The sequence below is a fragment of the Bufo bufo genome, chromosome 1 (genome assembly GCF_905171765.1).
Source record: "Bufo bufo chromosome 1, aBufBuf1.1, whole genome shotgun sequence".
Classification (NCBI taxonomy): Eukaryota; Metazoa; Chordata; class Amphibia; order Anura; family Bufonidae; genus Bufo; species Bufo bufo.
In genome coordinates this window covers 398,250,763-398,278,139 of record NC_053389.1, presented here as the reverse complement: position 1 = coordinate 398,278,139, position 27,377 = coordinate 398,250,763, and the positions used below count along the sequence as shown (strand labels likewise).

At 42.9% G+C, this 27,377-nt stretch overlaps 1 protein-coding gene across 3 annotated transcripts in view; it reads left to right on the top strand.

The window, feature by feature from the left end:
• The window catches only part of NR3C1 (nuclear receptor subfamily 3 group C member 1), a 199,968-nt gene that overhangs the window by 158,888 nt on the left and 13,703 nt on the right, over window positions 1–27,377 (top strand). For all 3 annotated transcript variants that reach the window (XM_040406053.1, XM_040406041.1, XM_040406046.1), the window contains 2 exons: window positions 12,770–13,048; window positions 15,358–15,502. In XM_040406053.1, coding sequence (XP_040261987.1) covers window positions 12,770–13,048; window positions 15,358–15,502 — 424 coding nt within the window. The remainder of the gene's footprint in view (window positions 1–12,769; window positions 13,049–15,357; window positions 15,503–27,377) is intronic.

Below are 27,377 nucleotides of genomic sequence, written 5' to 3'. Positions count from 1 at the left end.
TTGATACAAATCTAGCACAGCAATGAATGGGGAGATCTCTGGATCCATGTGAGGTACAAAGGTGATTCTTGCTTTCTTACAAAGAGATTGACATGTACTATATGATGTCTGATTTATTAATTTTTTTACATCGATCATCACATAGCCCTTTTAAATGAGACAAATGAAAGGGTCCCGTTCCACCCCTACCTCCTCAATTATAATTTTTTTTAAAAGGGTAAACTGAATCTGCTCCCTAATGTTTGGAAATCTGCGTCAAACTACAGTACAAAGTAAATGACCGGGTTATACGCAGTGAGAAAAGTTCTGCCCAGGTTTTAGAGCGTGCTGAGGAGTTTTCCCATTATAATGCAAACTGCATGCACTTTCGGGTTTGCAGCCTTGTATACAGCAGACATTTTCCACAACTTATTAACATAACAAATCAGTCATAGCATAGAAATCACCTGTATGTCGATGGCCAACATTGCTCCGCAGTAGTTTTCAGGATATAGTAGCATCTGTCTGCACAAGGGGGTACACAACAAGGGTGGGAACAACTGTGAGGCATGACTGTTCCAACTATAACAAGGTACAGCAGTCAAGGGCACCGTCCCTGTGAGCTTACAGTCTAGCTGTTTGTGATATGCTAGAGTTATAATGGTGAGAGGCGAGATGCTGTTTCCCAGTTTATCTGTCATAGTATCCTCCCTAAGCTTCCCAGCATGAATGGCCGTCAATCTCTCCGAGCAAAACTGTTACATTCCACTAGAGCCATAGTGTCAGCTGTTGAACACAAGAAATTGTGTGCACGTAGACCACCACCACAAAAATGGGAGCAGGCTGCAAAACAAGTGAAACATAGCAATGGAAATTGCAGGAGAAAAATTTAGGAAGGGCTTCTAATTACCATGTAGTTATGCCCCAGTCACTGCTCCAGCCTAGATGTTGACAGATCTAGATTTTGATTGTGGGATTTCTAGCCAGTTAGATCACAGTCTTATCATTTCCATGTTGTTCACACATTCGCACCGATAGCATACATTGGTCACGTCACTGCCCTGCTTAGCGTCTGCACTTATCATCCTATATGAGATTAGCGCTTCCCATTTACGTCTTACTACAGGGGAACGTATTGTCTTGACTGCTGAAAATGGCAGATTGTCACTCTTGTTCAGTAAGGTTAACTTCTTCTATTAATTCACATCAGCAGCACATTGCATGTAACCAGTGAAGAGCTGAATGTGTGATACAATACAGAGGGATAAAATGTGTTCCTAGGAAATAAGACTAACAGGTGTAAGAAGTGCCTAGCCTCATTGGTTAATATATATTCATAGCATGCATTATCACCGCTGGCAGACAGATTCCCACTCCACATAAGCTTCCGCAGTTTCTTCAATTTGTGCTAAAAAAAAGTGAAGTACTATATAGAACAAAACATAAATCTATTTAAGATTATTTAAAAAATAAATCCTTCAACCTTTCTCCATAATTGGGTAGATTTTAGGAAATCCCCCTGCGCTACCGTTGTCTAGGTTCGTCGACCTACCTGAAAGGAAGGTCCGCTGCTCGGTAATCTGTTAAGGTCCTGTTGTCCCCCTTAATTGGAATAATATATAATGCACACGTATATCGCCCATATGGGTGATATGAGAAACCGGCGCTAGGTGACGAACTTAAAAGGCACTCCCAATAGAGCTTAAATGCTTAATTAATTCTCCCTTTTTTGTTGTGGGGTTTGTGATCTGAGAGGTATGCTAGGGTTACCCTGTCAGTTTCCTATATATATAATAGAATGTATATGGGTGGTATGTTCAAATGCTGTTAAAAGTGCTGCAATGTACAAAGAGAGTCAAAGCATACACTGATGTTATTCTGTACGGTCCGTTACCTGCTTGAGGTCTTCTGTGGACTTGGAAGTTGCTGTCCTTATCTCCTGCTGTTAAAGAGGACCTCTTACCCATTATGACAATGTGAACTAAGTATACAGACATGTAGAGCGGCACCCGGGCATCTCACTGCACTTACTATTATCCCCGGGCGCCGCTCCGTTCTCCCGCTATGCCCTCCGGTATCTTCGTTCACAAAGTTATGGTAGGCGGAGTCTGCCCTTGTTCTGCTGTAGCGCTGGCCAATCGCATTGCAGAGCTCACAGCCTGGGAGAAAAGAACCTCCCAGGCTGTGAGCTCTGCGCTGCGATTGGCCAGCGCTACAGCAGAACAAGGGCTGACTCCATCTACCATAACTTAGTGACGGAAATCTCCGCCTACCATAACTTAGTGAGCAAAGATACCGGAGGGCATAACGGGAGAACGTTTGTATACTTAGTATGTATACTTATTTCACATTGTCATAATGGGTGAAAGGTCCTCTTTAAGTAATCCTCTGTGTTCACGCGTTGTGGAGAGCGTCCTCTTCGTTCACCTCCTGACACCAGCGCTGCTCCGGCCGGAAGCACGTGCAGTGCGGGGGAAACTGTGATACAGTTGCCCGGGAAACCACTGCTGGTGACGTCACCGTGGAAGATACCGAAGCCTCCGTAGGTCAAAAAGCATCCGACGCGTTTCAGAGCCTGCCGGGCTCCTTCGTCAGGGAGGAGCCCGGCAGGCTCTGAAACGCGTCGGATGCTTTTTGACCTACGGAAACCCGACAACAAAAAAGGGAGAATTAATTAAGCATTTAAGCTCTATTGGGAGCGCCTTTTAAGTTCGTCACCTAGCGCCGGTTTCTTATATCATCCATACGGGTGATATACGTGTGTATTATATACTTTCTCCATAATTGTATCTTCCTCAGCTATCCCCTCCAGCATCTCGCTCTTCTGAATTTGCATGTCTAGGAACTTCTGAACATATGTAGCATATACTGTACATGGCTATCTATTTTACTTGCTTTACCCACTTTTGCAGGTAGAAAGCTTGAGAGAAAAAGCCACCTCCCTCTTGCCTATAGGCAACTTTGCTGATGTGATCATAATGAGACCACACAGGAGAGAATGCATGCTGGCAGTGATTACCATTATAAACATGTTTACCAAAATTTAAGCTCAATGTGCATTCAGTGTACCTGCCATCTGCACAAGCGTCAGAAGTAGAGATGAGCGAACTTCTGTTTTAAGTTCGGCGTCTAAAGTTCGGCTTCCGGTTAGCGGAGGATCCCGATATGGATTCCGAATTCCGTTGTGGTCCGTGGTAGCGGAATCAATAATGGCCATTATTGATTCCGCTACTACGGACCACAACGGAATTCGGAATCCATATCAGGATCCTCCGCTAACCGGAAGCCGAACTTTAGACGCTGAACTTAAAACAGAAGTTCGCTCATCTCTAGTCAGATGTTGATCGTACTGTGTTTCAGTGAAGGAGGCACAACATGTTTGGTCACATGCCTCTCCATCTGCATTTATTTTATGGATGCTCTGCTATTTATGGAATATACGGAGGACAGGTCATCAATACCTGTAGCCTGGAAATCCCCTATAAGCAACCAACCTCTTGAAATCCATTGTTTCAGATTGGTGGATAAAGGGGGGAAATATACTAAGACAGGGCTTTTTTTATATACTGGTCTTAAGCAAAAGTACTTTAAAGTAGATTGTTCCAAATTTATTAAGAGATGCATGCCTCTTAATATATTTGGTGCATTTTGGATAGTTCTAAAGTCCAAAAATGAAATCTATGCCTGCTATGAGTAGAAATAGAGTTGCTTTAAAATCTGCAGCCACAGTTCCATCATGTAAACCATAGCCATTTTGTCCATTTTTGGCAAGTACACAATTTATGACTTTTCAAATTTGTTTCTGTAAAATCTTTACGCCATAAGTGGTTGAAAGATTCCCCAAAACTGTTAAACCCCTTTTCCCCGCCAACACGCCTATTATTACAGTACTTCATGGAACAGATATCATTTTAAAGGGGTTTTCTGAGACTTTTATACTTCATTATCTGATTGTTAGGATCTGTTTCAGAAAGCATCGGCAGTTGCAGTGGAGCCATGGCCTTCTAGCAGCTTAGCCTAGGCCAGGGATCAGCAACCTGCGGCTCTCCAGCTGTTGTGAAACTACAATTCCCAGCATGCTCCATTTATTTCGATGGGAGTTCTGAGAAGAAAACAGCAAGTAGGCATTTTGGGAATTGTAGTTTCACAACATCTGGAGAGCCGCAGGTTCCTGATCCCTGGCCTAGGCCATGTGACGTTACATTCATCAGTCAGCTACTGTGAGTGCCAGTGCCTTCTCAAACAGCTGATAGGCAGTGGTCTCAGGTGTCTGATCCCCACCAATCAGATACTGATGGACTATCCAGAGGATAGGTCAGTATAAAAGTCTCGGAAAACCCTTTTAACCACAGCTAAAGTGACACCAATGTATATTGTGGACGTGCTAGTGGCGATGTAGCAGCACATTTACACAGCTCTATAGGCTAAAACTAGCTGACAAAATCCCTTTAGGCCCCTTTCACACGGGTGTTGCGGCAAAATGTGCGGGTGCGTTGCGGGAACAGCCACGATTTTTCCGCGCGAGTGCAAAACATTGTAATGCGTTTTGCACGCGCGTGAGAAAAATCGTGCATGTTTGGTACCCAAACCCGAACTTCTTCACAGAAGTTCGGGCTTGGGATCGGTGTTCTGTAAATAGTATTATTTTTCCTTATAACATGGTTATAAGGGAAAATAATAGCATTCTGAATACAGAATGCAAAGTAAAATAGCGCTGGAGGGGTTAAAAAAATAAATAAATGTTTAACTCACCTTAGTCCACTTGATAGCCCAGCCGGCATCTGCTTCTGTATTCTTTCTTTAGGACCTGGGTAAAGGACCTTTGATGACGTCACTCCGGTCATCACATGGTACGTCACATGATCTTTTACCATGGTGAATCACCATGGTAAAAGATCATGTGATGACCGGAGTGACGTCATCAAAGGTCCTGTAACTGTATTTAATGCTCACCATAGGTCCTTCAACAAAGGAGACAAAAGGAGATGCCGGGCTACGCGAGCAAGTGGATTAAGGTGAGTTAAAAAAAATATATATTTTTTTTTAACCCCTCCAGCGCTATTTTACTTTGCATTCTGTATTCAGAATGCTATTATTTTCCCTTATAACCATGTTAGAATTGTGTCTATGTCCCAATATTTATGGACCTGACTGTAACCAGTAATTTAGCCAAGAGAATTTAGACATGCTTAAAATCCAGAAGACTTCTGTTCTCAAATTATTACAGGTGATGAAACGTGGGTCCACCACCATGGTCTTCAGACCAAACAAGAGTCCATGCAATGGAAGCACAAACGGCCACCAACTCCAAAGAAATTATGTTTGCACCAGTCAGCTGGAAAGATCATGGCACTGGTTTTTGGTATACAGAAGGCATTTTATTACTAGAATTCATGCCACGTAAGACAACAATTACTGGAGACACCTACCGTATGCTTCAACAATGAAGGCATTACGTGAGGCAGTCAAAGAGAAACGCCATGAGAAGTTGTCAGCAGGTGTGTTGCTGCTTCACAACAATGCACCAGCTCACAAGTCTCACAAATCGCAAGCTGCTATCAGGGAATGTGGCTTCGTGGAGCTTAACCATCCACCCTTCAGTCCAGACCTGGCTCCTAGTGATTACTTTCTCTTTTGAAACCTGAAGACATTTCTGTATGGGCAATGATTTCCTGATGATAATGCAGTCAAAAAGACTGTTACAAGGTTCCTGCAGCAGCAAGAAGTCTCCTATTCAGAGGGCATTCAGTCACTGGAGGCAAAGTGGAATAAGTGTGTTGAAATCCATTTGGTTCCATTTCCATGCCAGACACAAAACCACTGCAAGCAGATCCGGCATGAAACGCGATGTAAGTCAATGGTACTGGATCCGTTTTCTCAGACTTTGGGTACTTTCACACTAGCATTGTTAGAATACGGCAGGTAGATTCCGCAACGGAACTAGCTTTTTTTTTATCAGACCCGTTAGACGGATCCGGTGAAATACCATCGTCTCATCCGGTATCATCCAGAATAACGGATCTAGTATTTAAATTTTTTTTAAAAGATCAAAAGAGAAACCGGATCCGGCTATGCAGCAATTTCAAGAACAGTTGGTACCAGATCCGGCATTAATACATCTCTATGGAAATTAATGCCGGATCCGGCAAGTGTGGTATTGTTCCGGGATGCTGCGGTATTTTGTCCGGTCAAATACAGTCCTGATCAAAAGTTTAAGACCACTTGAAAAATGGCAAAAAATCATATTTAGCATGGCTGGATCTTAACAAGGTTCCAAGTAGAGCTTCAACATGCAACAAGAAGAAATGGGAGTGAGACTAAACATTTTTTGAGCATTCAATTTAAAGGGTTTCTGTCACCCCAATTAACCGTTTTTTTTTTTTTTCTTTACTAATAATCCCTATAGTGCGATCTCATGATACATAAGCAAATTAATCATTTTGGTTCAGTAGAATTAGCTAAAAATCGATTTTTAAAATATGCTAATTACCTTGCTACCAGCAAGTAGGGCGGCTACTTGCTGGTAGAAGCCGCATCCTCCGATGGTAATGACGCCCCCTCGGCATGCTGATTGACAGGGCCAAGGAAGGGAATCGTTCTCTGCTGGCGCTGTTAGAATTTGAAATCTCGCGCCTGCGCCGTACCTGTCTTCAATCGGCGCAGGCGCACTGAGAGGCGGCCGCTCGCTCGACCGCTCCATCCTCAATGCGCCTGCGTCGATGACGTCATCAAGTACACCCGGAAGAGATTTATTATTAATAATCGTTGGTGGTATAGTGTTAATAACTGTCATTTTTATAAAATTATTTATTCCCATTTCGTTGGTGGTTTTTGTGGCAGCATGCTTATTATGTACATACTTACCTGATTCGAGCATCCAGCGACGTCACCAGACTCTCCGCCTCCTTCCAGTGATGCCGGCGTCTTCTCTTCCGGGTGTACTTGATGACGTCATCGACGCAGGCGCATTGAGGATGGAGCGGTCGAGCGAGCGGCCGCCTCTCAGTGCGCCTGCGCCGATTGAAGACAGGTACGGCGCAGGCGCGAGATTTCAAATTCTAACAGCGCCAGCAGAGAACGATTCCCTTCCCTGGCCCTGTCAATCAGCATGCCGAGGGGGCGTCATTACCATCGGAGGATGCGGCTGCTACCAGCAAGTAGCCGCCCTACTTGCTGGTAGCAAGGTAATTAGCATATTTTAAAAATCGATTTTTAGCAAATTCTACTGAACCAAAATTATTAATTTGCTTATGTATCATGAGATCGCACTATAGGGATTATTAGTAAAGAAAAAAAAAAAAAAACGGTTTAATGGGGTGACAGAAACCCTTTAATGAAAACAACGAATAAACTGAAACAGGCTGTTTTTCAGCTGATCAAAAGTTTAGGACCACTTGTCAACTTGTCATTTTAGAGAGATATTTCTCTCACCCAGCATGGGTATATGTAAAAAATACACCCCAAAACACATTGCCCTACTTCTCCTGAGTACGGTGATACCACATGTGTGACACTTTTTTGCAGCCTAGGTGGGCAAAGGGGCCCAAATTCCTTTTAAGAGGGCATTTTTAGACATTTGGATCCCAGACTTCTTCTCACGCTTTAGGGCCCCTAAAATGCCAGGGCATGTGACCCCATTTTGGAAAGAAGACACCCCAAGGTATTCCATGAGGGGCATGGCGAGTTCATAGAAGATTTTTTTTTTTGGCACAAGTTAGCGGAAATTGTATTTTTTTTTTTTTTTTCTCACAAAGTCTCCCTTTCCGCTAACTTGGCACAAAAATTTCAATCTTTCATGGACTCAATATGCCCCTCAGCGAATACCTTGGGGTGTCTTCTTTCCAAAATGGGGTCATTTGTGGGGTGTTTGCACTGCCCTGGCATTTGAGGGTCTCCGCAATCATTACATGTATGGCCAGCATTAGGAGTTTCTGCTATTCTCCTTATATTGAGCATACGGGTAATGAGATTTTTTTTTTTCCGTTCAGCCTCTGGGCTGAAAGAAAAAATGAACGTCACAGATTTCTTCATTCGCATCGAACAATGTTAATGTAAAAATCTCTGCCCAAAAAAAAAAAAAGGAGGGGAAAGTCGTCTGCCAGGACATAGGAGCTCCGCCCAACATCCAAACCCACTTAGCTTGTATGCCCTGGCAAACCCGATTTCTCCATTCACATCAATCGATGTGGATGAATAAATCATTGCCGGTATATTTTAAATTTTTTTACATATACAATGTGTTTGTCAAAGCATATGAACACTGCCCCTCAGCTCATATTCCTCGGCAAACGTATCTTTTACAGCAGAGGAGAAATCTCGTCTTCCAGCGCCGCATACACCGACTTTTGTGTAATCTGACAGCAGCGCAATGCTTCTGTCAGAATGCACATCAGTGCTGCAGCTGGTTCATCGGTTGGTCCACCTAGAAGGTTAAAAATAAAAAAAACAGGCCGCAACGCAATAAATTTATTAACATTAAGTTTTTATAACTTTTGAACAGAACATTAACTTTTTTGCTTACCTGTGATTATTATTTTTATTTTTTTACCTTTATAGGACAAACCTCTCCTTCCCCATGGGACAATGTGCAAAGCGCAAATCACCCAGAGATGTGGCGAAGTACAATATGCACTTTGTCCCAGGTGAAAGGAGAGGTTTGCAGCAGCTGTGAGTGAAAGGGCCCTAATAGCCCTGTGTGCCTGTCCTGTGGAACGCAATCCCTATGCTAAGTGTACCTGTGTGTGGTACTTCCGGAAACACTCCCCGAAGCATAGGGCAGGGTGGTCAGGGCAGTCAGGACAGAAATAGCGGGTGTCACGCCTTATTCCACTCCTGCTACAGACACAACATTTTTTTCGGGGTGGAGGTCGGTTTGAGGTACCAGCAACGACACTGGGGAAATGTCGCTCGTGTAGACGGCTCACTACACTGGTGGATGGGGCCATGGAACCTCCTGGATACAGGAGGTTCTCGATGATCTCTTCCTGAAATTTGAGGAAGGATCCTGTTCTCCCAGCCTTACTGTAGAGAACAAAACTATTATATGCAGCCAATTGAATCAAATATACAGACACCTTCTTATACCAGCATCTGGTCCTGCGGGAAAGTAAATAAGGAGCCAACATCTGGTCATTGAAGTCCACCCCTCCCATGAGCGAATTATAGTCGTGGACAGAGAGGGGCTTTTCAATGACACTGGTTGCTCGTTCAATTTCGATTGTCGTGTCTGCATTAATGGAGAAGAGCATGTAAACGTCACGCTTGTCTCCATTTCACCGCGAGCAGTTCTTGGTTACACAAGGCAGCCCTCTCCCCCCTTGCAAGACGGGTGGTAATGAGCCGTTGGGGGAAGCCTCGGCGACTAGGTCGCGCGGTGCCACAACAGCCAATCTGTTCTAGGAACAAATGCCTGAAGAGGGGCACACTTGTGTAAAAATTGTCCACATAAAGATGGTACCTCTTGCCAAATAAGGGTGACACCAAGTCCCAGACGGTCTTCCCACTGCTCCCCAGGTAGTCAGGGCAACCGACCGGCTCCAGGGTCTGATCTTTACCCTCATAGATCCGAAATTTGTGGGTATAGCCTGTGGCCCTTTCACAGAGCTTATACAATTTGACCCCATACCGGGCACGCTTGCTTGGGATGTATTGTTTGAAGCCAAGGCGCCCGGTAAAATGTATAAGGGACTCGTCTATGCAGATGTTTTGCTCAGGGGTATACAAATCTGCAAATTTGGTGTTGAAGTGGTCTATGAGGGGCCAAATTTTGTGGAGCTGGTCAAAAGCTGGGTGGCCTCTGGGACGAGAGGTGCTGTTGTCGCTAAAGTGCAGGAAACGCAGGATGGTCTCAAATCGTGTTCTGGACATGGCAGCAGAGAACATGGGCATGTGATGAATTGGGTTCGTGGACCAATATGACCGCAATTCATGCTTTATTGTTAGGCCCATGTTGGGGAGAAGGCCCAGAAAAATTTTTAATTCGGAAACTTGGACGGGTTTCAACCGGAAAGACTGGGCATAAAAGTTTCCCGGGTTGGCGGCTATAAATTGAGTGGCATACCGATTTGTTTCTGCCACGACTAAGTCCAAGAGCTCCGCAGTCAAGAACAGCTCAAAAAAACCTAGTGCCGAACCGATCTGAGCTGTCTCAACCCGAACTTCAGACTGGGCGGTGAAAGGGGGAACTACAGGTGCGGCTGAAGTTGGGGGCTGCCAATCAGGGTTTGCCAGCACCTCAGGGACTCTAGGGGCTCTACGGGCCTGTCTGTGCGGTGGCTGCGACGGGGGAACTAATGCACGTGCCACTGTACCAGCTTCAACTGCCCTTCTGGTGCTCGCCACTTCACCATGTTGTACGGCAGTGCTAGTACTAGGTCCAGGATGGGCTGCGCTGCTGGTGTATGCCTCACCACGTAATCCGACAGCGCCAGCCCCACTCTGCTGCCCTTGAAGCGGATCCTGCGCAACCTGTGGTCTAGCAACACGGGGCCGGGTACGCGTGGTGCCATCAGGGACCTTAACCTCCTCGTCCGAACTTTGGGTCAGACTGCCACTGCTTTCTACAGGTTCATATTCTGACCCGCTGGATTCGTCAGATGAGGGTTCCCATTCCTCATCCGACTGGGTCAGAATCCTGTAGGCCTCTTCAGAAGAATACCCCTTATTTGCCATTTGGTCAACTAAATTTAGGGGGTATTCCCTGAGACTACCCAAGAAAAAAAGCAAGCCTGTCTTACAAATGGGAGGCTAGCGAAGTACCGGAAGCCGTTGCGATTGATAAAAAATATCAAAACTGATATTTTTTTATCGCCGCAGCGCTTGTGAAGTGATTGTGCAGTAATCAAAAAAAATAATAATGTTTGTCACTGCGGCGGGGCGGGCGTGGGTGAACGCACGTGTGGGCGACCGATCAGGCCTGATCGGGCAAACACTGCGTTTTTGGTGGAGGGCGAACTAAGGTGACACTAATACTATTATAGATCTGACTGTGATCAGTTCTGATCACTTACAGATACTATAAAAGTACCAATGATGATTAGCGATACGCTAATCAGCGAATCAGTGACTGCGGTGCGGTGGGCTGGGCGCTAACCGACGCTAACTACCTAACAAAGGGGCCTAAACTATCCTTAAACCTAACCGTTAATACCAGTGAAAAAAAAAAGTGACAGTTTACACTGATCACTTTTTTCCCTTTCACTAGGTGATTGACAGGGGCGATCAAGGGGTTAATTGGGGTGATGGGGGGTGATCTGGGGGCTAAGTGTACTGTTTGGTGTACTCACTGTGATGTGTGCTCCTCTGCTGGGACCAACTGACGAAAAGGACCAGCAGAGGAGCACAGAAGCCATTTAACCCTTCATATTTATAAATATAAGGTGTTAGATGGCTTCTGATTTGATTTTTTGAAAATCGCCAGCCTGCCAGCAACGATCATTGGCTGGCAGGCTGGTGACGAAATGCTCCTTTAACTTTTGCCGGCCCGCAATGCGCACGCGCGGGCCGGCTCTGACCGAAATCTCGCGTCTCGCGAGAGGACGCGCCGGCGCGTCCAGGAGGAATAACAGGGCCGCCGCAAAGACGCAATCCTGCGTACGGCGTTCCTGTAGTGGTTAAAGGCATGTGGTCCTAAAATTTGGATCAGCTGAAAAACAGCCTGTTTCAGTTTAATCGTTATATTCAATTAATTGAATGCTCAAAAAATGTTTAGTCTCACTCCCATTTCTTCTTGTTGCATGTTGAAGCTCTACTTGGAACCTTGTTAAGATCAAACAATGTATAATATGATTTTTGGCCATTTTTCAAGTGGTCTTAAACTTTTGATCAGGACTGTACTGTACAAGGGACGGAATGGAAGACATCCTGATGTATACTGAACGGATTGCTTTTTATTCAGAATGCATTAGGACAAAACTGATGCGTTTTTCTCCGGTATTGAGACCCTTTACCGTATTTCAATACCGGAAAAGAATAACTCTAGTGTGAAAGTACCCTTACAATGGTTTTAGTGCCTGATCCGTCTAGTTCATTTTAGGGATAACACAACCAGATCCGTTCAGAATGGATGCAGCCGGTTGTATTATCATAACAAAAGCTTTTTTGCTGATCCCCTGCCGGATCCAGCAAAAACGCAGATGTGAAAGTAGCCTCACCAGTATTTAATTTGGGAGACTTCTTGTAGAAGCCTAATTCTAATTGAGAAAGCCAGTTGAAATTGAAAATGCAAGTCCACTTGCTCTGACTTATTACTAGTGATATGCATGCCTGCAAATTTGGTGCATCCTTGAAAAGTCCATATGTCCGGAAAAACTAAATCTACACCAGCAAGTATCAAGCATACATTTCTGGTATTATATGTGCACATATAGCAACATGTGTTGGGTTTCAGAGGTTCTTCCCAAGCCCCATCCACCAGAAAACTGGCGTAGAAGCTTAACTGTTTCCTAGTCAGTGTCAGGGATTTTGTGCACAATTGTTAGACCGTAGCAGTTTAAGGGCCTTAATGCTACTTTAAAGCACTAGGCAACCCATTCATATTTTGTGGATTCACATCACGAAATCAAGTATAATTATCTCTATTCTCTATATACCTGGCTTATATAGTAGTAATTATGTATATGTATGTTAGGATATCAATGTATTTGTTGATATAAATTTACATATAGGGGGATTTATTCATACTAGCATTTCTTATGACTATCTTAATAAAATAAAAAGAATGCTAGCATATTATGTGCCCAAATTAATTTTTTATATAGTGTTTTAACAAAATATATTTTTTGTTTTCTAGCACGTAAAACAAAGAAGAAAATAAAAGGAATCCAGCAGTCGAATGTAACAGCAGTGCGCGAACTTCCTGAAAGTTCAATGAACAAGACCATTGTTCCAGCCTCTGTAGCACAACTTACACCCACCCTCATCTCCTTACTGGAGGCTATTGAGCCTGAGATTTTGTATTCAGGATATGACGGCACCGTACCTGAAACAGCATGGAGACTCATGTCGTCACTGAATATGCTAGGGGGTCGCCAAGTAGTATCTGTTGTGAAATGGGCAAAGGCTATACCCGGTAATTTGGATTGTACAAAATTGTACCTAGAGTCTTATGTTTGGAGATTTCTACATAACCTTACAGCAGATGCACTTTTCTCATGTAACAGAATGCACTGGCTTACCCAGAATCCTTATGACAGCTATCGTCCATGTCCCTTAGACAGCTGACGATTAAAGACGCACACTACATCAATATTCTAGAAGTGTAACTTTTTCACCCCAGCCTCCTGTGTAGTTTCTTATTGGCTTACTTCCTGTGAACTAGAGGATGACATCATCACCAATTAAATCCCTGCCCAACTGTATTCCCCTTAATCCACTGTATGTCTTCTAAGCATATAATACAGAAGGGATCATTTCTGCATTATCTAGTGGACCAGGAGATTACTGATATAGTAGATGAGTCCCTTGTAGCTTTATGACACTCCCCTGATTCACACTAACTATTTATACCAGGGATACACAACCTTTTCTGGTCTGAAGGCCACATTACCAGATTTATTCAATACCAAGGGCTGCATTAAAACCATCTGGGACATTTATGACATATGGAAAATATAGATCTCATAGTAACCGGTTGCATTTCCAGGACGCCCACTTACTCCATTCCATATAAGAAGAGGCCATGCATGTATCTGGCTTTCTTTTGTGTGTTTTACTGCTTCCCTAATACTACGATGAAGACACCCATGTTCTTCCAATATATGTGATACCAGAGATAACCACCATGCTGCATGCCACTTTTCTCTGATATGGAAAATGCATGTGAGCAGTCTCCAGACACACAAACGTGACCAGATGGTTGTGGGTAATGTTGAGCGAAGCGCACTTCAGATCATAGGTCCAAAGTCACTTTGGTCAGAACTTCGATTGAATGGTGTACGGAGATCCGTCTCTGTACAGCATTCAAATATATGGACTCCGGCGAAGTGAAATTCTTTATCTCCAAAGTTACACGAGACTTCGTTGAATAACTTCGGCCATCGATTCTATTACTTGAAAACCATTTCAAAACTTGAATCCGAAGTTGACTTAGAAGATAACGAATTTCACCTTGCAGGAGCCCACACCTTTCAATGCAGTACAGAGATGTACAGAGACAGATCTCCATACAGAATTTAAACAAAGTTTTGATTGAAGCAACTTTGGATCTATGATCCGAAGCTCTCTTCACTCAACAGTGCCACAACCATCTGGTCACGTTTGTGTATTCTGGATACTGCTGTCATGCATTTCCCATGTCAGAGAAAAGCGGCACGTCTATGACCCGAAGCTCATTTCGCTCAACACTAGTTGTGGGCCACACAGAAAGTCATTGTGGGCCGCAGGTTGTGCACCTTTGGCCTATACTATGTGTGCTGAATCTCCAGTTTAGTTCTATGAGATTAGGATACACTGAGGCTCTGCAATTGGAGGGGACACAAATGCTGTGTCACTGGTCTGCAACTTGCTGCCCTTAGATTAGACACAGAGCCGTGCAGTGTGATCAGACTCCACGCTGTCTGTCTACAAAGCTAGGCATGATGGGAAATGTAGGATTCATTAGGAGAACCATATTGTGGGTGGAAACAGGAATCAAGATGTCAGACAACCCACTAATTACACATCAGCTAAAATAGGTATATACAAGAGCCTAAGGGTGTGCTAAAGGGATTCTCTTTTTACCCTATAGAGATGCGGACATGCACGGCTAGAGCTAGCATGTCCGCAATATGCCTGTCCCATATCTCTGAGTGGTTTTATTGAGTGTAAAAAATGATTTTATATATATGTAAATGAGCCTGGTAAGGAGCCCAAGGGGCTGTACTAACCGTTCTGGAGCCCATCCACGCCCCCCTGTAGGGTAAAAAGAGGTGACAGAATCCCTTTAAAGAGAGAATTTTTTTTTAATAATGGCTTATCCTGTGCTATATAGGCAAAAATTCCAGAGTGCTTATTGTACAAGAAAGATTTCCTAACCATAAAGATGATGACTTTCCGCAGTGGTGGTATTATAGTGGAGGCGTTGTTAGCATGGCTCCTGGGGGGCCACAAAAAAGTGCTATGTTGCAGGCACACTGACTTATTATGGAGCAATGTATTCATGCTCTACAGAGCAAACCTATCATATAAATAAATCCTTCGCATAGAGTAGAATGTACTCATCGCTTGTTAGGTGGATTGTCCAGGTAAAGCGATTGCGCTGTGATATTTTAGGAATCTGAAGCCTTTAATCCTATAATAACCCAGTAACCATTTTGTGCATACATAATTAATTGCTGGAATTGTGAGACGTGTGTTCTGGGTGTCGAAGGATTCACTTAGTTATTTCTGTTTTATTGTCAGGTTTCAGAAATCTGCACCTGGATGACCAAATGACCCTCCTACAGTACTCCTGGATGTTTCTCATGGTGTTTGCCCTCGGATGGAGGTCTTACAAACAATCCAATGGGAAGGTGCTATATTTTGCACCAGATCTTGTCATTGATGAGTGAGTAGATTTCATTGTGGAATACATTTGAATTTGAAAGAGGCAGCTACACAAATATCTGTTTGCAGAGACTTGCTTTGATTCTACCCTAAAATGTTCATCAATAGAAACATTCAGTGTTACTTATTTTATTGTGAAAGCAGTAATTACCCTAATTCTGTTAAACTAGATCCTAGACGTGTCAGGAGCACTTCAGTGGGGAATGACAGCTCCACAGATACCAAATACTGCATTTCCTGTTGGTTAAATGGTATCTGTACAGAACAAATATTTCTCTACATTGGGTATCTGATCCATGGCCAGACAACACATTTATTTAACTGGTACAATATTATTGTAAATCATTCTGCATTATGCAGTTTATAAATAAGAATTTTGTGATGAGCAACATCTGGAGGACAAATTTGTAAAGCTGAAAACGTATAATCCTAAAACCATTTACTGATGATGGCTGGTGGCACACCAGGACAGTACAGGAGGTAGGTGTGAAAACCAAAGTTTATGTACAGGGGATGGGGTAAAATAAAAAAAAGCTTTTGTCCATATCTGCACATCATTAGTTACAAAGCCTTAAAGCCTCTTTTCACTGCTTGATATTCAAGCAGATTATCGCTAACGTCTCGTTCATATAGTGCTCATAGTAATAATCAACCAGTGATTACTCGATGAACAAGCAAAGCTCTCATTCATCGGTTAATAGATCATTCATGTGGTCACCTAAATGATAGTTTGTGGACAGAAGATTGTGGTGCCTATACAGCACTCTGCTGCTGGCAAACAATGAATTTGTATGAGGATGACTGGCATTAGCGATCACTCCTCCTCATACTGTGGAGGGGATCTCTGCATGTAAATGCAGCAATCACCTGCACTGACGAGCAGATGCTTGTCGGGAAGGAATGCTTCCTCTCTGACAATCAGCTGGAGCAGTGTGCTGTAGGCATTTGCCATTTCTTGTCAGTCCTTATTCTGATTCTCCTAATCGCCTCTGAATGGCCAGATATCTAATGCCACACATGCAGTTCAGGCTCCTATTGCTTTTTGTGGTTTCCATTGAAGTCAGTGGAGCCCATAGAAGTCAATGGATCAAGCATGAAGTGTGGATAGGAGAGTAGCAGGATGAAATTTAGTTTGACCGGTCACTTCCTGGATTGGGGACATTGGATACAAATATTTTTATTATTTTGTAATGGCACAGTATATTTAATGAAAGTATATACGAGAGTTGTTTCACTTTTGAAATGAAAATGTACAGAGAGAAATTGAAGGAGTTTTCTGACAATATAGATTTTTAAGTAAGTGCCTACAGCCTGCCCCATGAAATAGAAGATTCATACTTACCTGCTCCCCACTGCTTCAGTTCTCCGCTGCCTCCATCTTCTGCTCTGGTCTCCACAATGCTTACATCTGAAGTTGCAAGGGCATGACCACATGCTTCGCTCCAGCCAATGACTGGCTTCAGCAGTAGCATGCTGCTTGTGGCCACATCACCACTGAAGCCAGTCATTGGCTGAAGTCATGACCATGCACTGCCAGATGTAAACTGTGCAGGGACTGGAAAAAAGAGACAGCAGAGGAACAGGGCGGCGTGGAGCATGTACAGTAAGTTTGGATCTTCTATTTACACTGCGTGCAGAATTATTAGGCAAATGAGTATTTTGACCACATCATCCTCTTTATGCATGTTGTCTTACTCCAAGCTGTATAGGCTCGAAAGCCTACTACCAATTAAGCATATTAGGTGATGTGCATCTCTGTAATGAGAAGGGGTGTGGTCTAATGACATCAACACCCTATATTAGGTGTGCATAATTATTAGGCAACTTCCTTTCCTTTGGCAAAATGGGTCAAAAGAAGGACTTGACAGGCTCAGAAAAGTCAAAAATAGTGAGATATCTTGCAGAGGGATGCAGCACTCTTAAAATTGCAAAGCTTCTGAAGCGTGATCATCGAACAATCCAGCGTTTCATTCAAAATAGTCAACAGGGTCGCAAGAAGCGTGTGGAAAAACCAAGGCGCAAAATAACTGCCCATGAACTGAGAAAAGTCAAGCGTGCAGCTGCCAAGATGGCACTTGCCACCAGTTTGGCCATATTTCAGAGCTGCAACATCACTGGAGTGCCCAAAAGCACAAGGTGTGCAATACTCAGAGACATGGCCAAGGTAAGAAAGGCTGAAAGACGACCACCACTGAACAAGACACACAAGCTGAAACGTCAAGACTGGGCCAAGAAATATCTCAAGACAGATTTTTCTAAGGTTTTATGGACTGATGAAATGAGAGTGAGTCTTGAAGGGCCAGATGGATGGGCCCGTGGCTGGATTGGTAAAGGGCAGAGAGCTCCAGTCCGACTCAGACGCCAACAAGGTGGAGGTGGAGTACTGGTTTGGGCTGGTATCCTCAAAGATGAGCTTGTGGGGCCTTTTCGGGTTGAGGATGGAGTCAAGCTCAACTCCCAGTCCTACTGCCAGTTTCTGGAAGACACCTTCTTCAAGCAGTGGTACAGGAAGAAGTCTGCATCCTTCAAGAAAAACATGATTTTCATGCAGGACAATGCTCCATCACACGCGTCCAAGTACTCCACAGCGTGGCTGGCAAGAAAGGGTATAAAAGAAGAAAATCTAATGACATGGCCTCCTTGTTCACCTGATCTGAACCCCATTGAGAACCTGTGGTCCATCATCAAATGTGAGATTTACAAGGAGGGAAAACAGTACACCTCTCTGAACAGTGTCTGGGAGGCTGTGGTTGCTGCTGCACGCAATGTTGATGGTGAACAGATCAAAACACTGACAGAATCCTTGGATGGCAGGCTTTTGAGTGTCCTTGCAAAGAAAGGTGGCTATATTGGTCACTGATTTGTTTTGTTTTGTTTTTGAATGTCAGAAATGTATATTTGTGAATGTTGAGATGTTATATTGGTTTCACTGGTAAAAATAAATAATTAAAAATGGGTATATATTTGTTTTTTGTTAAGTTGCCTAATAATTATGCACAGTAATAGTCACCTGCACACACAGATATCCCCCTAAAATAGCTAAAACTAAAAACAAACTAAAAACTACTTCCAAAAATATTCAGCTTTGATATTAATGAGTTTTTTGGGTTCATTGAGAACATGGTTGTTGTTCAATAATAAAATTAATCCTCAAAAATACAACTTGCCTAATAATTCTGCACTCCCTGTAGGAATAGGATGCATGGTGTCACACTAACATTATAATAATGGCACACGAGTGCTTAGGCTAGTTTCACATAAGTGGCAGAGTTCTCCCGATCCGGCATAGCCGGGTACTGCCCACCATACTCCATTGTCTATATAATGGGGTCCTGCAGAGATCCATCCACTACCCAGCAAACATGCTGAGAATGCTGTTTTTTGTCCTGCTGATTCCCTGCATTTTTTGCCAGAAAACACCCAGCCAAGTATGTGAAACTAGCCTTATGTCCAACCTGTGCTTCTGGACTTTTACTCTGCATGTTATAATGGAAAAGCTTGTCTGTAGTCATTGCTTGACAAATCCCTGTACAGTAATATGAATCTGATACTCCCTGTAAGGTCAGTGTCTGAAGGTCAGGGCAGTAATTATTTTTGGCACACATGCAGCATGCCCTAGTAAACATTATTTCTTTATTTCTGCTGACGGCTAAATATCACATCACAGTAGAATGATAGGAACCAGTGTATCATTGTCTCTTAAAATAATTGGAGTGGTATATAAGAAAAAATACATGCTAACATTTACTAATCCATTTACTTTTTTAATAAAATATATTTATTCGTAAATAAACATTTCCCACTCCCGCCCCCTATGGCGTCTTTATGATGCTCATTAATAACCTGTAAGAGACAGCAGGACACCCTGTAGTGGGCATGTTCAATGATTAAATACATAGCATTCATTGAGCATTCTTTTACAGTTTAGGAAGTGACACTGCCTTTTTCTCTATTGCGAAATATCAGTCATAAATATGATGTATCCCATACATTTTGAGGGAATATTTAAGAGGCTATTAATGTTAGATGGCATTTTACTGCAGCCCAGATGCATTCACATTTGCTCCTTGTTAAATATGCACTTCTGCTCTTTCCATTACCCTTGCCAGAACTACAATAACTTCCTGGCAGCTTACAGAAACTGTCCAGTACCATCTATCAGGTTTATAAACTGGTTATCAGTTCACTCCACTGCAAAATCTCAAAATGCCCCTATCTAACCTGGTATCATTTTTCTATTCATTTATGGCAGCTATTTTTCTGAAAAGGGTGAGAAGTAGTGAAACCAACAAAAGATATTGCCCTAGGTGACCTGGTCCCTCTTTGGATATTTCCAGAGCAGGTTTATATGGAAAGTAGCGGGCAAGGCTTATGTTTTTTTTATTTTTATGGTTTTGATGCCATAGGTTCAACTTGCTGTTTGGCGAGCGATATCTCTAAATCTCCACAATGATTGACAGTCTAATGGGTATATGAGGGAGCTTATTTGCCACATTCTGTATGTTTCCATTTAAGTATTTCTGCTTTGAAAGCTTATTAACCCCTTAGTGACCAAGCACATTTTTAAAAAAATTGCATTCCAAGAGCTAGAACTTTTTTGTTTTTTCATAAATGTACTTGTAGGAGGTCTTATTTTTTGCAGGACAAGTTATAGTTTTTAATACACCATTTTAAGTACATGTAATGATTGATTAAAGCCAGCCTTTTAGCTAAAACCCCCTTTGTTTACGTCAGTAAAAACACGTATGGGTGGTCACTAAGGGTTAATTAATGCTAGAATCAGTTAATACTAAATTGTTTTTGCAAAGCCCAAAAGAATGAATCAGAAATCTATACAATTAAACCCCCTAAAGCCATCACAAAGAAAGGTGGGAGAGGAAGAAGAAGAGGAGAAAATTATGCAAATATTTAGACCAATAAACCAATATAATATAGTTCATCTCTGGGGGTTCAAAGGAAGCGAGTCATAATTAAAATGTGTCTTGATAAATTATATTCACCAGGTAGTTTCTGAAATGTTTCTTATTAGTAGTAATTTTCCAACATAAACCAGAAACCTTCAAAAAGATGCAGGGTCTTCCAAAACACACATGAATGGATCTAACAATTACAGTAAACTTCTTTACTGTAAGAACTGTGAATCTGTGGAATAGACTTCCTCAGGACGTGGTCACAGCAGGAACAGTGGACAGTTTCAAAAAGGGTTTAAATGAATTCTCAAAAGTAATTGACATTAATGCTTATGAAAATGTGTAGAAATCTGAGTCTCACTTGCTTCTGGGATTCGTGCCCCCACCTATTGGTTGAACTTGATGGACTTATGTCTTTTTTTTCAACCGTATTAACTATGTAATATGGACTTTCAACCAATGCCTAATTTTGGTCAAAATTAGTCAGTAGAGGACCAATATACAGACATACGGTATGTGAAAAGTATTCCGGCTACTTAAAAGAAAATACCCATGTCTCTTTCTAGGTGATATCTGGAAAAAAAATAGGAATTGAGATGCAAACCTGGCCATAAAAGAAGATCTTTCATCATACAGGCCAAGATTGTTAGCCAAAACCTTATATGGGTCAAAAAAAAAACTGAACAAATCTTTGCATTATACTTTATCTCTGTGTAGTCTCCAATCCTGGTTATGGTTCGCAATCACTGATCAAATACTGACAAACTGATGGAAACAAGACACGTGAATTAGGCCTAACTGTGCAGCGGTTTTCTTCCAGCTGATTCCCAGTATATTTGCCAGGTTGCGGCCTGATCTCTGCCGGTCCCTATTATAGTTAATGGGGCTGGACAGCGACGTTTAAAGAGGTTGTCCAAGTTAAGAGCTGAACCTGGACATAACCCCTTCTTCCCGTGTGAGTGGAGTATCAGAGCATCTCATGCCCCCCTTGCCCTGCGCTGCATCACGCCGAGCAAGGGCTGTTTTGTTTACATTTTCACACTGCCAGGCAGAGGCTGTTTTACAGGCTAGGGCAGCACTAAAGACCGCTCATTAGTGATTGTGATGTCACCGGGATCACTGCTAAATGGAAGTCTCCGCCTAGCATTCCCATACAGAGACTCGGTACGTCACCCGATCTAAAGAAAAAGCCCTTGCCTTGCGCGACACAGTGCTGAATGGGGAAGAAGGGGTTATGCCCAGGTTCATCTCTGAATCCAGACAACCCCTTTAAGCTTTTGGCAATGCCGGAATGCAGAGAGATCCGGCAGGCTGTTCCCTGCAAGATCCTAAGCGCTAGTGTGAAACTAGCTTGAGCCTGAAAAGTCTAGTCCCTAAAAAAATGCACCTGTTTAGCTAATATTTTTAAGATGCATCATTACCTCCACAAGCGGAAGGGGGCAATTTTGAGGGCTAATCAAAAACGCACAAAACAGAATGAATCTTTGCAGAAGCCGAAGACGTTTCTTGATAGCCCCAAACGTTGCGTGTGGTTAGAGGTGATCGCTTTCACTTACCCGGCACCCGGCCTTAAGCTAATGAAGAACACAATGGATCTGCTGTATTCATGAAGGCAGCGGTCCCCTCTAATCTGTAAAAAGTCTGCATATATCCTACACAACAGTCACTGCTGCCCTCATGAACATAGCAGACTTATAACCATGAGTCCGCTGTGTACTTTGATAGCTCCTGTTAGCCTTATGGAACAGGAAAGCGTAGCTTCACCATACTTTACAGGGCAGCGTAGTATGATGACATGCAAAATGTCAACTAACACTTCTCACTCGGTATGTGTATTATTGACAATCCATGCACAATATGGGGGTTTTTATAGTCAGACTGGCCATGTCAGTGTTTTTGAAGTACCACATAAAATCAATCAAAATGACCATAGTTATAGCTGAATAATGTAGTGTTTGTCAGATGGCTCCTAAATTCTCCTATTTCTGCATGTTGGGGACAGAATGAATTTGAGATTACATTTTGAGCTTTCATTATCTAGACACAGCAGGGCATCCCATCCAAATAATTTTTCCTTTTTCCCATAGAGTTCATTATTAATGCTAAAAACAAGCAATATTTGTATTTTTTTATTAACTACTGTATGACAGTCAGCAAATTGATAGTAAACTATACATACTTATAACTATTGGGATATTACATGTCATTTTTTTTTTTTCTTTCACAAATGCAAATATGGATTAAATGTCTTTTATGTGAGCCTAAAGATCTTTATTGTTAACCGGGGATGTACTGCCTATTATGTTCATCCTCATACAGTTTGCATTGGGCAGTGTAAAAAGCTCTGTAAACGAGCACCAGTCAACTTTTTATATCTTCGGTCAGCACCGTTTATGGTCAGACCTGAGCCCATGTGAAAGAGCCATAATTAATAAACTAACACAGAAAAGAATAGCATCATTTTACAAACTCATTTAGAGAAGTGGGAAGGTTGTGCAAAAAAGTGAATATGATAACATGCACTATGTATTTTTTCTGTCTGCATCTGTTCCGCAATTTTGCGGATCAGATGCGGACCCATTCATTTCAATAGGGCCGCAAAAGATGTGAACAGCACACAGTGTGCTGTCCGCTTCCACACTTCCATTCCACGGCCCAGCAAAAAAGATAGACTGTGTCCTGTTTTACAGACAAGAATAGGCATTTCTATCACAATGCACACAGCCGGTATCAGTGTTTTGCAGTCCGCAAGAACTCATATGGTCGTGTGAATGGACCCTTAATTGTAGAAACCAGGGTCAGGCAACAGTTGCAAAGGCATATAAGATCATGGGATGTGTCAAATAGAGCCTAGATGCCAATAATAAGAGGAACTTTATCTTCCCCCATACCCAAACCCCAGGTGTGCAACTTTTCAAATGCCATTGCAACTAACCTTAGTTGCAATTTGGCATTTTTACCCCACCCTCTCCACTTTCCAAAAAGTATATTTATCATCATTTACTCCCGGCTTAAATGAGGACTAAAATCTTCACTGGCCATGAGCTGACGCACAGACTGCAGAAGAATGCATTTAATTTATGACGAGGCATTTGCCTCGTCATAAATTTAATCCATCCTCCACTAGTGCATGGGATATCAAGACCTCCGTTGCAAACCTCGGGCTTCTGCGTCAGTCTGTGTATCTACACTACAGCTTAATAGGATGGACATAAAACCGTTCAAAATTGTATTTTTTTTTACACAATGTATTTTTTGTTTTATTCATTTATACAGCCCCAAACATATTCGTCAGTGCTTTTACAGAGATTGGTGTAACTCATATCAGTCCGTTTCTATTGAGGCTTGTACTCTAAAGAGCTTTATTATATTTAAAACAAAAATTAAATTAAAGCATATAAAAAGCACTTTGCGCTCACCACAAGGAGAATCTCTTCAGTTTAACTTGTCACCAGGTACAGTTACAGATTTCTTTTGTTTTTGCCCATTTGTCACACTTAAATGTTTCAGATTATCAAACAAATTTGAATATTAGACAAAGATAACCTGAGTAAATACAAAAATGCAGTTCTTAAATTATGAATTATCACTTTTTGACATAGGGCCAGGTTGGTTTGGATAGGTTATCTTTGTCTGATATTCAAAGTTGTTTGATAATATTATGAGAAATTTTTAAGGGCAAATACTTTTCACAGCACTGTATCAGGGCTCCAGATGGCGACCAAAACGGTCGCCAATGCGCCTTAAAATTTGCAGATGGCGGCAAGACTTTTTAGTCTTGTCGCCATTTGCGACTGTACCGCCGCGCTCCTGCGCAGCCTAAGTTCTCTTCAGTAGCACAGTGGGGAAGGAAGGAGTCCCTCCCTCTCCACTGTGCCACTACCACCAATGGGGAGATAACAGGAGGGGGAGAGCTGTTGCCACTGCGCCACCAATGAATGTAAAACATAAGTATAGGCAGCGGTATCACAGACCCGGCACCCGGCCTCAATAACAGGGCATGCGATACGCGGCAATTAACCCCTTAGGTGCCCCACATCGCATGCCCTGTTATTGAGGCTGGGTCTGTGATACCGCTGCAGACATTTGTATAATTGAGTTAAAGAGGACCTTTCGTGGGTCCAAAGAATATGAACTTAGTAGCAGGCTGCATAGAGCGGCGCCCAGGGATCTAAGTGCACTTACTATTATTCCTGGGCGCCGCTCCGTTCGCCCGCTGTGGCCCCCGGTATTTTCAACATTCCGAGCAAGGAGGAGGAGACGCCAGTGTCTCTCCGTCTCCCTGACAGCAGCGCTGTCCAATCAAAGCTCAGAGCCCAGAGCGAGGGAGTTTTTTTTTCTCCCTGGCTCTGAGCTCTGCGCTGTGATTGGACAGCGCTGCTGTCAGGGAGACGGAGAGACACTGGCGTCTCCTCCTCCTTGCTCTGAATGTTGAAAATACCGGGGGCCACAGCGGGTGAACAGAGCGGCGCCCAGGAATAATAGTAAGTGCACTTAGACCCCTGGGCGCCGCTCTATTCAGCCTGCTACTAAGTTCATATTCTTTGGACCCACGAAAGGTCCTCTTTAATTACATTTATTGGTGGTGCAGTGCGCCCCCCCAAAGCCTCGCCCCCCCCTCCCCATTATCACTGGCCACAAGTGTCGTCATCCCCCCTCCCCATTATCACTGGCCACAAGTGTGTGTCCCCCCCCCCATTGTTACATGGTGGCCACAGGGTCCCATCCCCTTCATTGGTGGCAGTGGCAGATTACACTGCTGGGGCTCAGATCGTTACCATGGCAGCCAGGACGCTACTGAAGCCCTGGCTGCCATGTTCAGCTCCCTACTGCTGTGTGCACAGAGCACAGGGCAGCAGGGAGAGTGTGAGCTCCTATTCACCCTGATAGAGCTCTATCAGGGTGAATAGCACAAGAGATGAAAAGATCCAGGTTCTAGTCCCTAAGGGAAGAAATGGTTATTAAAAAAAAGTTAAAAAAAAACACAAAAATACTAAAAGTTTAAATGGCCCCCTTCCCAGTTTTACATATAAAATTTACAAACAATAAAGAATAAACATATTACATATCGCCACGTCTCAAAAAGTGTGAGCTATTAAAATATTAAAAAATATTTCCGCTCGGTGAAGGCCGTAACAGAAAAAAAAACTCTAAACCACGCAATTCGCCATTTTTAGTCACCTTGTCCCCCAGAAGATGTCCCTGGATGTGAGAGGTATGTGGTGCTGTTTTCTCCTATATGTAGTGCTGGCTCACTACTGTCACCTGCCTCTCATCTTCTCAAAGTCCTTTTTTTTTAATTATATGCATTTTAAATTTGGCGACTAAAAAATGTAATTTGGCTCCTAAATTTTTTAGTTTAGGAGCCAATGGCTCCTGGTAATTTTTTTTGTCTGGAGCACTGTGTATATTATAGTTGAAACTCTCAGCGAGGCTAGATCTTTGTGACAATAGAGGATGTGACCTCTTCACATAGCAGCAACAGATTCTGTCGTAACCAAACAATGCAAAGCTGCTAGCAGGGCTAGAGAGGATGTGTCGCCATACGGCGCCAGTTTAAAAGCCACTGGTGCTACGGTTTCAAGGCCATGCCTAGCAGTACACTCCTAGCCTTGGCACTGCTGTGTCCATGCCTTGCATGAGTAGTAAAAAATAATTGTAGAGCAGCACAAAATGGATCTTTTGACCTGTCCGGAATGCATCAGCCGTGGTGGAACCGCCAATCCAACGCCATCCCATAAGTACAAGTAGATAAGGAGAGAGTTTCACAGCAGCATATCCAGTGTGACTTTTTATTTGGGGACCAAGAGTGCACACACAAATACACGACGTTTCGGCTACACAGTAGCCTTTCTCAAGTATACTGGTACAAAATTCATTGAACATATAAATACTATAATGAGCCCCCCCTGTGACAAAATATAACCAATAAGGAAGACATACTACTTAATATCACCTATGCGCTAATTAAAACCATCGTTGCTTCAAAAGTATCTGTTATTCATTAGGCAGCCTCCAGCTGCACCTCCACACTGGCCATACCTGTCGGCGTCTCTATGGTCCTACCACGCATGTCCGTGATGTCATCCCGTCTATGAGTGGGCGGGACGCCGTCGCCACTGTCAGCCAAGAGGCCGCTCTCCTCCCCAAGCAAGCGCCGCATGTGAACCAATAGACAACGCTATTCATGGTCAGGCGCGTCATAGATCATGTGACTATCACGTGACACGCAAAAGGTCCTAGAGATCCGAACAGGGTGCAACAATAGATCCAATACATAATCAATGCTAATATATTATAATAGATGCACCTAAAAAAAAGCGCCATCATATATCCCACATAAAACTATGTCTGGTATATATATATATTAAGCAGATTGTTTAGACAAAAGGCCCATATAGTCGCCAACTGGATCCATGTATAGACAAGAATGCTTCACACTGCCATTATCAACAGGTATTGTCATCAATCAGATGTCAAGAACATACATCTATGACACAGAATCAACTAATACAAAAAGGAGCAGATGATCATATAAGTAATGTGCTAATAAATATTAGGTTTATGTGAAATTACAACATGACCCTAAATGGGAGATTGCCGGAGAGGTGACTAATATTGTTGACACGGCCCTAACGCGGGGTATTATTGATTCAGACTTGTGTCAGTTTCTTAAGATACCTTTTCCTATCACTCGGCTGATCTATGTTCTCCCGAAAATACATAAACGGCTGGTAGATCCTCCGGGCAGACCTATAGTGTCGGGCAGGGGATCGATTTTCAGCAATATAGCAACTACTCCGTGTCCATGCGACCTCGGCTCCCTCCTATGTCAGGGATACCGGCCATTTTTTGAGTAAACTCAGTGGGATTAGTTTACCCACCCATTTCTATCTGGTAAGTTTTGACGTGGTGTCTTTGTATACATCCATTATGCATGATTATGGATTAAGTGTCGTCGATGTG